The 11,678-nt window shown below is 41.0% G+C and overlaps 1 protein-coding gene across 2 annotated transcripts; it reads left to right on the plus strand.

Annotated features, from left to right (window-relative positions):
* Positions 1 to 1,531: 1,531 nt before the first annotated feature.
* On the plus strand, positions 1,532 to 9,228 carry gata2b (GATA binding protein 2b; the record flags this gene model as incomplete). 2 transcript variants are annotated; one of them, XM_083892347.1, is made up of 5 exons in its annotated part: positions 1,532 to 1,754; positions 2,594 to 3,181; positions 4,620 to 4,765; positions 7,437 to 7,562; positions 8,944 to 9,228. In XM_083892347.1, the coding sequence occupies 5 exons, from the start codon at positions 1,532 to 1,534 to the stop codon at positions 9,226 to 9,228; spliced, it is 1,368 nt and encodes a 455-aa protein (XP_083748473.1). The 2 variants fall into 2 exon arrangements, with proteins under 2 accessions (XP_083748473.1, XP_083748474.1); XM_083892348.1 differs by having other exon boundaries at positions 7,479 to 7,562.
* Positions 9,229 to 11,678: the final 2,450 nt, after the last annotated feature.

Consider the following 11,678-nt stretch of genomic DNA (forward strand, 5'->3'; position numbering starts at 1 on the left):
GAGGGAGAGAGAGAGAGAGAGAGAGAGAGAGAGAGAGACGCAGTCTGAACTGGACTAATACACACTAGACTATACCATCACCGAGGAATGAACTCACAGTCACGTGCGCACTGCAACATGGACGACGTGTGTTTGTGTTTCATTAATAAGAGTGCATAAGAATTAATAGCAGCAGTAATGTTACATTCTTATGTATTAATGCCACAAATGTCCAAAATATAGAACACGAACCATGATTAAATTAGATAGATAGATAGATAGATAGATAGATAGATAGATAGATAGATAGATAGATAGATAGATAGATAGATAGATAGATAGATAGATAGATAGATAGATAGATAGATAGATAGATAGATAGATAGATAGATAAGTTTGTCATTCAAGAAAACTTGATTCTGATCCATATTAAATCTCTCTCTATCTGTGGTTTGATGGTTAATACAATGTTTTTATGGTATGTGCTCCTAAAGATTACAAATATAGGTGGGTATTGTGTTCCAGTACTGTTGTGTTATAGGGAAACATATACAAATATATGGAAAAAACAATATTGGAATAGTCCAAGAAGCGAGATTAGACTGCGTCTTTAAAAAAAGAAAAAGATACACGTATATATATATATATACATGTATAATAAATAAAAATCATATAACATAATATACAGTTTGGTGTTAGTGATATTCTGATGAGGAGGTGTGTGTGTGTGTGTGTGTGTGTGTGTGTGTGTGTGTGTGTGTGTGTGTGTGTGTGTGTGTGTGTGTGTGTGTGTGTGTGTGCGTGCGCGCGCGCTCTGATGTTTGGGACAGAGGTGCCGTGCAATTGGTCGAGTGTGGCTTCATTAGAAGCTCCGCCCACCACATTGACAAGGTTCGCCACGCGCTGTCAGCCACAGTCCTACGTGTTGCTTTGAGTCCCAGAGGACGGAGTTTCTCTGACAAACACCAACCGACGACAGAGCTGCTGCAGCACCGACACACACACTGACACACACACTGACACACACCGACACACACAGACTCACACAGACTCAGAGGAGACAGTTCACCACTGAGCCTCGAGCTGATCGGACACAGAGAGAAGGATACACTGCAGGTTTGTGTTTCACTGTATTTATAGTGAAAGAGCGTATAATGGAGTGTGGGATGGTGAGAATATGGATAGAAAGAGAGATTTGTTTGTAAATATTGTGGGTGGAGGGACACACACACAGCATAAACCGCAGCAGTGTGTGTGTTTGTGTGTGTGTGTGTGTGTGTGTGTGTGTGTGTGTGTGTGTGTGTGTGCTCTGCGTTTAGACACCATGACTCTGGCTTTAAAATATTAACATCTGATGTTTGCTTGTTGTAGGTTTCATGTGTCAAACTCGACTTGATGTCCCGGAGAAGATCACAGTTGGAGAAAAAGAACAAAATAACAACAACAACAACAAAACAACACAACATCTTGTGTACATGGACACAGTGAAGATCTCGTAAAGGAGGCGTTTTGAACCAGGACATCTTATCCCCACACACACACAGTAACAGGCATGGATGTGACGGCTGACCAGCCCCGCTGGATGCATCACGCCATGCTCAACGGACAGCACACGGACTCCCACCACCCCGGCCTGGGTCACCAGTACATGGAGCCCACGACGCAGCTCCTGCCTCCGGATGAAGTGGATGTTTTCTTTAATCACCTGGACTCGCAGGGAAACCCGTACTACCACAACTCCGCCCGGGCCAGAGTATCCTACGGCCAAGCGCACGGTAAGATGCAGCCACAGTGAGAATAGTAATATTAATAAAAATATTTATCATAGCTGAGACACGCACGGAACTCCCTGAGAGATGAGCATATAAAAACGATTTTATTCTGAGAGGCTCGGCTTGTTTTAAAGGGAGCATGCAATAAGACAATATTGTGAAATATGTCTTGTGTGTGTATTTTTTATTTTTTTTTTAGAAATGTTTATGATCTTTTGATAAGCATATGTTGCACTCATGGTCGCATCCCGTTTCGCTGTAGTGTGTGTGAATGTGCATGACGCATATTCTGCAATATATATATATTACATGGTTTGATTGTTTTCATTTTTATGAAAACTGTGCTTCTCTTTTTAATTTCATTCAAACCTCAGACACATGACGTGTTTTTTTTTTCGAAAATGTGAATTAAAATTTCTGTGTCACTTTCGTATTTTATTTATTTATCTATTTATTTGCACGAGCTTTTTCAGCTTATTTAATAATCAATTTCACTTGTTAGAATTAATTATTATTATTATTATCAATAATAATAATAATAATAATTAGTTTTTAATGTATTTGAATGCATATTTTGGTTTAGTGAACGTGTCCATTGTAGGTTATTTATTTATTTACATCCCATTAAATCAACATATCTTAATATTATATACGTATGACATGGGACACAACAATTAAATGAATAACTGTGCAGATTATCATTCATATATATACAAATATTCATTTTGCACTGAATAAGTAGGTTTCTTCAAGACGTTTCAGGTGAAATTATGAGACTGAAAATAAATCTGGTTTCCATCATTTCTATAATAAATAACGTGTTGTTGTTTGTTTTTCCTCAGCTCGTCTGACGGGCTCTCAGGTGTGCCGGCCTCATCTCCTCCACAGCCCGGGGATTTCATGGTTGGACGGCGGGAAAGCTGCTCTCTCTGCCGCTCACCACCACAACGCCTGGGCCGTGAGTCCCTTCAGCAAACCCAGTCTCCATCACCCGGGCTCCGCGTCCCCCGGCGGCCTCTCCGCGGTCTACCCGTGCAGCAGCAACTCAAACACGGTCTCCGCGCCGTCGCTAACGCCGCCCTCCCACTCCAGCCCGCATCTGTACACGTTCCCCCCGACACCGCCCAAGGACGTATCACCAGACCCGGGGGCCGCGTCTCCCGCCACCAGAATGGATGAGAAGGAATCCATCAAATATCAGGTGTCGTTAGCGGAGGGGATGAAAATGGAGGGATCCAGTCCACTGAGGAGCAGCCTGGCCTCTTTGAGCGCGCAGACGCCCTCCACCCATCATCCCATACCCACGTATCCAACCTACTCTCTCCCGGCGGCGCACGATTACGGCAGCAGTCTGTTTCACCCCGGGAGTCTGCTGGGAGCATCATCCAGCTTTAACCCCAGAAACAAAGGCAAGGCTCGCTCCTGCACCGGTGAGTCCACTGGAAACACAAGAAAAATCTCGAAACTCAACTCAAATAATACACAAAATAAATTAAAGCTACAAATCAGTCGTGGACTCAATTTTATTTGCTGGAAACTCAAAAGCGTGTTCCAGGAAATTCCAAAATAACCAAACACATTGTTATAATGTCCAGTGGATATCTGCAGAATTCTAATTTATATTCAGCAAACAATTGAATATGAACATTAAACCACCAAATCATTTATGAGTCAATCAAATACAAGATAATCAACAAACAAAAATAATTAGAATTAGAAGGAAAATATGCAAATAAAAAAACCAAGAAGCGAAAATGTAAAATCCAAGGAAATGTACACTCTCTCATTTAACCCATTTAAATAAACAGCATCAAATAACCCATTCAATGTATTCCAATCTATTCAGTTTCAGTCAATGCACTTAAAGGCAGCCGCCCTCTTGCATCATGCTGTGATTTGAGCAGCACGAACCTTTATTCAAAATCCTCTAAACTGGATTACAGCAATTAAAATAAATCAACAATACACTAAGAATAGTCACAATATGAATAATCATGATGCTCCCGCCCTAAATCAATAGTTTTAAAGGCCTGTGCCTGCATTCCACTGTTCTCCAACACACAGAGAGACTATGATAATCCTCTTTTGTGAAGCGTGACTCTGTAATTACGCCTGATCTGGCTGCAGCAGAACAGTGAGCTGGATTCAGCCCAGAGGTGTGAAAGGAAGATCCGCAGGTGCACCGAGCCAAAGCCTCAGTATTTAGGCCAGAGTCGCTTCTCTGTTACATAAGACATCAATACATTGCCCTGATTGTCACTTGATTACAGACCAGGACACTGGTTAAACTAACTTCTCAGCACAGCGGCGTAACATAACCTCATGTTTATTATGAAATATGAGCTGACATCACAACTGGCTGCAAAATGTCTTCTGCTGACTTCAGTACAATCACTGCATTGTTGTGATTATGTCAAGAACAAAAACAAATCTAAAAGCACTGATGGGCAATTTTAAAACATTTGTTTCTTAACTGCTTTGACTTGTGTGTTTTGAAGGCGTCAAGTTTCATTATCAGACTAGTTTAGAAAGGCAGTTTTATATTTAAAAAAAAAAAAGTGATTAACACAGAAGCAAACATGAGTGCCGAAATATTCACTGTTTTCTAGCTCACAACCTGCAAATATGATTCTCCACTGATAAAAAAAAAAAAAAAGTGTGTGTAAAACCTAAAGCTCAAACAGAAATCCCTCAAACATGCACACATATGCACACAGTAGAGAAAACTATAGTGTCTATAAATAAATACATTCTTGAAAATCATGTTTTTGTGTGTGTAGTAGAATTGAACAGACGTCTAAAAGTGGCTAAACAAACGACTGTCACGTTTAATTTCCACAGATGTGACATCTGTGTGTTTCTCTTCAGAGGGCCGTGAGTGTGTCAACTGTGGAGCCACGTCCACGCCTCTGTGGAGACGCGACAGCACCGGTCACTACTTGTGCAACGCCTGCGGCCTGTACCACAAGATGAACGGCCAAAACAGACCGCTCATCAAACCCAAGCGCAGGCTGGTGAGTCTCCACACTGAACATGTGTGTGTGTGCGTGTGTGAGAGAGTGTGAGTGTAGAGGTGGCAGTAAATAAATGAAAAGTGTAAGGTGGAGGGAGTGAGGGAGGTGGGGAGGTCGAGAGGTTGGGGTGTACAATGCCAGGAAAGTTATATTTTCCCAATCAGTTTCCAGGAATTGTATTTGTCGCTCACCTCTTGCCCCTGCAGCTCAGGCTGTGAGCAGAGTGGAGCTGTCTCTGTTGTTTCTCTTATCATTATTACTGCTACTTCTGATACTGTCATTGATAGCAGGGCCAGACAGATCCATCCCTCAAAACTCTCACTACTACTACTACTGCTGCTGCTGCTGTGTGTGTGTGTGTGATGCTTGTGTCTTTAAAATGTGTTGTGATGTGTTTAAATGCAGGTCTTGTTTGTGTTATTCTGACATGTGGGCAGCAGAGCAGCAGTCTAGTGAAAACCCTGTGTCTCCATCCGTCATGATGTTGGACTTGTCACATAAACCAGAGAAATTGCCGGTTGAGGAATTTCCTAACGTTTCCGAAACAAGTCGTGAGAATATCATGGGATTATCCGAGTTCTTTGCACTGCAGTGGCCCCTTTTTAAGTGAAAAAGGGAAAAGGATCAGAACACAGTTTAAGCCAAATATTAATGCAGAGTATGAATGATGCTTCACTCACTCCTCTTAAGCTCAACAGTTCATTCATTTAGACACAATATCAGAAATTAAACACCAAGAGAAGAGAGTTTTAAGAGGTGACACCTAATTGTAAAACACTAAACACTTAGTATTTTATGTCTAGATGTGTCTTATTATAATAATAAACTCAAAGCAGCTTCAGCCACCTGAAGGCATGAGTGCATCAGGAGGCAGCTGTGACATGAAAACAGCATTTGTAAAAGTAAAGCTTATTAAATCAGCAGAGGCCTAATTAAGGATGAAAAGGGTCGTTGAGCTGCGAGGACACGAGGACATGTGAGTTTAAACTGTTTCATCTCGAAGAAAGCCTTGACTGCGTGGATTGACACGCCACAGAGATGCTGATAATCTGAAAATAATCGCGATAAAGACGCATTTTTGTGTGTGTGTAATGACTGTAAAATGCGCAACATCCGACGCGCAAGGAAAGAATGTGTGGTGCGTAAAAAGCGCACGGGGAGAAAAATCCTGACTTTGATGCAGAGTAGTTTAAGGATCGTGTCTGTGTCACGCAGCATGTTTCATACTTATGTTCCCATTTATTTTCGAGTCTTTTGACGAGGCTATATACAAATGCGTAAAAGCAGCCGTATATCAGGCCCGGTTTCCGTATTGCTCGGCGGAGACTCGCAGTTGTGCAGAGCAGCTTGTGTTCAGAGGCTGCAGCCTTCCAGTTGTTTCCTATCCGGATATATCTGACCGGTCCAGATAAAGCAGCGGGGCCAGCGCCTGCTTCCTCCTGCGGCCTCTGGACTATATAATAAAGTCAGAGCTCGTTTTTTGTTAGTGGTCAAGCATTGCATGCGCTCCTCACAGAGAGACCAGGGGGAGACAGGGAGGACAGGGACAGACGTGGAGGCTGCGGGTGAATGGGTGACTATTAATCAGAGACAGTTTACGTGTGGAAATGGTCAAAACAACAAATCATATAACGACTGACACTTACTATATATAGGTATACATGAAATCCCCGTCAGTGAACAGACGACGTGCAGTTTGTTTGTGTGAATATTGGAAATGAGCTTTTGAAATAAAACTTAAGATAAATAGTTCACTTTAATTCATGTTAACTTTAGGCCCATGCATGTATAAGTATTACCTATTACGAATTTACACAAAGGTGTATGTTTTACGACAAAACAGTGGCTATAAGGTTTATGCATCTGCTGTGTGTGTGTGTGTGTGTGTGTGTGTGTGTGTGTGTGTACTTGCATTAATGTCTTTGTGAGTTCCAAAAACAAAACCCTACGAATCCATCTTTGTTAGGATATTTTGACTTTGTGTCTTCAGGGTTAAGATCTGTTTTTAAGGTAAGGGTAAGGGTTAGACTCTTAGTTTTGATTGTTAAGGCTAAGGTAAAGGGCTAGAGAATACATTCTGTCCATGAGGTGTCCTCACTAAGGTATGAAAACACGTTAGTGTGTGTGTGTGTGTGTGTGTGTGTGTGTGTGTGTGTGTGTGTGTGTGTGTGTGTGTGTGTGTGTGTGTGTGTGTGTGTGTGTGTGTGTGGTGTGTGTGTGTGTTCTTGTATCTGTCACTTCTTTGTGACAGACCTTGACCAGTAGGTAAAGTTTAAGACTAGGATTTAAATTGTGGTTGGGTTAAGTTTAGGGTTAGACATTAACTGGTTATCCTTAATGTTAGGGATAAGATTTTGTTTAGGTGTGTGTGTGTATGTACAATGAATCATAAATGATATTTTTTTATTATTATTGTTGTTTGTTAATTTATAGTCATGATACTACAATGCAAATAAATGACAGGGTAATCAGTTTATTATTATATTAATATTATTATTAATACAAATATTATTTGTATTTGTGTCATCTCTGATACGTCACTTTTTAAAGCCAACCAACACATATTTATTTAGATTGGCTTTTAATATCTCTGTTTAAAATGTACATTTTCTGTTTTGATTCTTATTTTATTCAATTGTGTGGCACATTTTGTTTCTGCTCTTCATTGTAGTCTGCTGCCAGACGAGCAGGCACCTGCTGCGCTAACTGTCAGACGACCACCACCACACTCTGGAGACGCAATGCAAACGGCGACCCTGTGTGCAACGCCTGTGGCCTCTACTACAAGCTGCATAACGTAAGTCCTCCAGTGCTGATTGTGGGCAGGCAGGTTAGAGTAAAACTGTGAGGGATATAGGGTGAAGAGAGGGAGGGAGGGAGGGAGGACGAGGGTTGTTTTACTCTATGGCACTGTTGGACTTGTTGGTGTTTTCTTTCTGTGTGCTTTATTGTTTCCATGGTAGACATAATCCCCCGAGAGTCACAAAGGTCAGACTGTAGTTAAGTGGGACTGCCACCAGGCCACTCTCCAAATACATCAGGACTGCACGCATCAGTGTACTGCTGGTGAACTTTAAGCAAGTTAGACGTTCATATTTATGAAGAATAAAGAAGAACATATCTTCCAAAGTTTTCTCTGTATTCTGATACTGTAACTTATTCCACTGTGACTATTGATGTACAATAGTTACAACAAAAAAAACCCACTAAGCTGCATTGTTAGTGTGAGTCACACGTGACATGGCACTGGTTTATTTTGAGCCATTTTGTACACACACTGCCCTGCACCAAATGTTTTAAAACATTACTGAGTTCATTTTAATGAAACTGGATTTACTGTTATTCCCAGTATGAACTCATGGGCTTGCAGCCACAAGGCAAAGATGAATATTTTGGGAGGAATGTGTGATATGTTGACAACAACAAGGACACAAAATAATATTGTCAAGACTTATTTGTCCATCATATGATCAATCAATACTATCAGACCTGACTGAGGGAGCATTTGTGTGTATACAACAGCAGCACACGGGCGGGCGGGGACAAGAAGCATTTTTGCATTAAAACTGCAGAATGTTTTTTGTGCAGTAGAATTAATTTTTCATGAGTGAAATTAAACTTTTGATAAATGTGCCTTTGCGCTGTCTTGCTTTACTAGCACAATGTTGCTGTTTCCTCCCTCTGCCTTTACATAAAACTAATCACTTCTGCCAGTTGCATGTGCAGTGTAGGTTTTATTTATTATGGGAATAAATCTCTCGTCTGTTTTTCACAGTCTCTGCTAAAAAAAATACTGTGAAAATACTCGATCTTCACAGGTTCAGCCCCTGTATCACGTCCTATTTCTGTTTCAAAGTAAAAGCACAGCTTCATACTGAAGAGTCCTGGCATTTAGTTGAGCACAGGGTTTGTCTTTGAGAAAATAAATACTCCTATGTTCCACAGTAGGTGAGGAGGAGAATGTCAGATGTGTGTGAGCTGCAGCAGAGCATCACTGCTGTTGTCACGTGCTGCACATGCATCCAGTGTGAAATTAGCCTTCCTGTTCACACTGTGTGAAGCACTATAAACACTGCTTTACTTTGTTTATATTAAGTGTTCACTAACAAACCCTGTAGTACAAGTTCATAAAGTTCCCCAGAGTTTAACTGTCTTGCCACTTGTCCTCCTCTACACAGGTAAACCGACCTCTGACCATGAAGAAGGAGGGAATACAGACACGCAACCGCAAAATGTCCAACAAATCCAAAAAGAGCAAGCGAGGCTGCGACAGCTATGAGGAGTTCTCCAAAAACCTGCACGACAAGAGCTCTCCCTTCAGCGCTGCCTCTCTGGCTGGGCACATGTCCATGGGCCACTTGCCGCCCTTTAGCCACGCCGGACACATGCTCCCCACACCCACACCGATACACCCGTCATTCGGCCACCCACACCACTCTAACATGGTGACAGCCATGGGCTGAGCAGGCGGAGAGAGGGGTTTAGCGTGAAGCTATTTCAAGATCATGACAGATTAATTAAAGGAGATGAGGGTGTCACTATAAGGACAGTGGGGACAGTGTGACAGACATGCATTTTGTGCATCTTCATCTTGATTGTCTCTTGGTTTGACATTGGTTATGTCACAGGAATGTTGGAGAAAAGATGTATCAAGGAAAGGACATTTTGTTTTTGCTTCTTATCTGTGGGTAGATATTTTGTTGGCGAAAGATTCACATGTAAACACAAAAATGCCACCACACCTCATAGTTTTGCTGCAACTGTCCCCACTGACGCGCTGACTGTCCACAGTGTGGTTCAGTATGTGCCGAGCAGGTTTCTGTGACTGTGAATACTGTAAATGTATTAGACCGGGCTGTCCCACACACTGCAGGCCCCTTCATAACCTTAAACAAAAATATGCTGGATTTTTATTTTCCTCTTTTTTGCTCATGGACAATTTTAAAAGGAATTTTCTCAAAAAAAAAAAACAAGCAAACAAAATGAGTATGAATCCTAATTTGACACTGTTTATTATAATTATTGTTATAATAATAAGATTATTATTGTTGTTGGTGTTCAGATAATTTATTTTTACTGCCTCTTTTCTTTCAATATATCACATGAATCATACGGATACTGTTATCTCAGTAATCAATATATTTTTAGCTGATGTGCTTTCGCTGAGCTGGTCAACATTTATACTCATAAGAAATAAAGAAATGACATTCATTATGCAATCTGCTCCCTCTTTTCAATATCAGACAAAGAAAAACTGATTATTGGGATGTGAAATCAAATGTATTTGCAAGAAAAAAATCAACTAAAAGAGCCACTAATAATTTGGTTATTCTTTGCACATTTATATTGATTAAACTCAGTATCTGTGGCCTGTTTTTCACTGGATCAATCAATGAATATGTTTGTGTGCATGTTGAACCGTTTTTGTTTTCATAGTTTGTTCCACAGCACGTCCATGTTACCATGTTACAGAACATCTCTGCATCCTTCCTTCTGCTCCAGATCTGTGCTACGACCACCTGTCAGTCAAAGCGCAAGCTGTCACTTTACTACCTTTCAAAAAAAAAAAAAAAAAGAGGTGAAAATCTGGTGGACATTGTTGATATTAAAAATCATTTAACCCTTGCAGTGATGACTGAGAAAACTTATTTAATATTGATATTTTACATCTGGAATTCTATGAAATGTTAAAGCCACTGTGTTTAGATTATAAATGGATACGTATGAAACTGACAAGACCACAGAGAATTTTCCCCTGACTCTCCTCAGCTCGTCGTCTGCAGCTGTTTTCTGCGTAAAAACCTTAAAAATGTAACTTAATAGGCAAAATGAGCTACTCATTTTACTAAGTGACATATTTCACTCAGTGGTTGGTAAAGCGCAAAAACAGAGGCATGATGGACCATGCACTACTCCAAATAAACACTAATGCATGTGTAAACGGGGAACAATGATGATAATATTGTTATTATCAGCTGTTATTGTGACAGCTTTTATTTTGTGTTGCCCCATACAGGAGGTCAAGAAAATGGGTAAAGGCAAAATAAAAGAGTGACATTTAAAGGTCCCATATTATACCCTATTTCTTCAAGTAAAACTAGTTCCCTGGTGTCCTAATGAACATGTCGTGCTTTGGTCAAAATACCATAAAGATGAAGCACCACAGCAGTTCAATCACCCTGCCAAAGCAGCCCTGTTCATAACGCTCTGTTTAGTAGTATCTCTTTAGGTCCACCTTAAAAAAAATAAAAAAATAAAACGAAACTTAAGGGACAGGAAATGACATCACCCAGAGATGCTACTAGATGCTAACAGCCGTTAGCATTTGGAAAAGTGATCATTTGCAGGCTCTAGCAGGCACATTGTCATCATACATAACATGTATCCACTGGACAGATAAATCCTCTGAGGCTGGAAGTTTGTGTAGGTCTCTGTGCTGCATAGAACTTTTTGCGGACTTCCGGTTTTCAGATACTGTCGCCCCCTGCCAGCACTCTACGGACGTGTTCTACGGACAAAGCGGAGCTCCATGAGACAACAATTCCAGGAATTAAGCGCATTGTGACGTCCCAATGAGCGCGGAAGTCAACATTGCGTGTTTAATCTGAGGACCACAAAAACATGAGTGAGTCATATTTTATTTTATTTTTTTTGGGCCTTTTTGCCTTTAATGATAGTATAGTGGAGAGAGACAGGAGGCAGAGAGATGGGGAATGACACGCAGGAAAGACCGTTTGGTGCGGGATTCGAACCAGGGTCACCTGCAGCGAGGACTACAGCCTCAGCATATAGGGCAGGTGCTCTACCAACTGAGCCAACGCTGCCCCGTGAGTCATATTTTTTCGCACTTTGCCGACTGATAGGGCCTCCAGAGTCCCAAATATAAGGATTTAAATGATTAAAAAGTTGATTT

This window comes from Microchirus variegatus, assembly GCF_963457635.1.
Source record: "Microchirus variegatus genome assembly, chromosome: 7".
Classification (NCBI taxonomy): Eukaryota; Metazoa; Chordata; class Actinopteri; order Pleuronectiformes; family Soleidae; genus Microchirus; species Microchirus variegatus.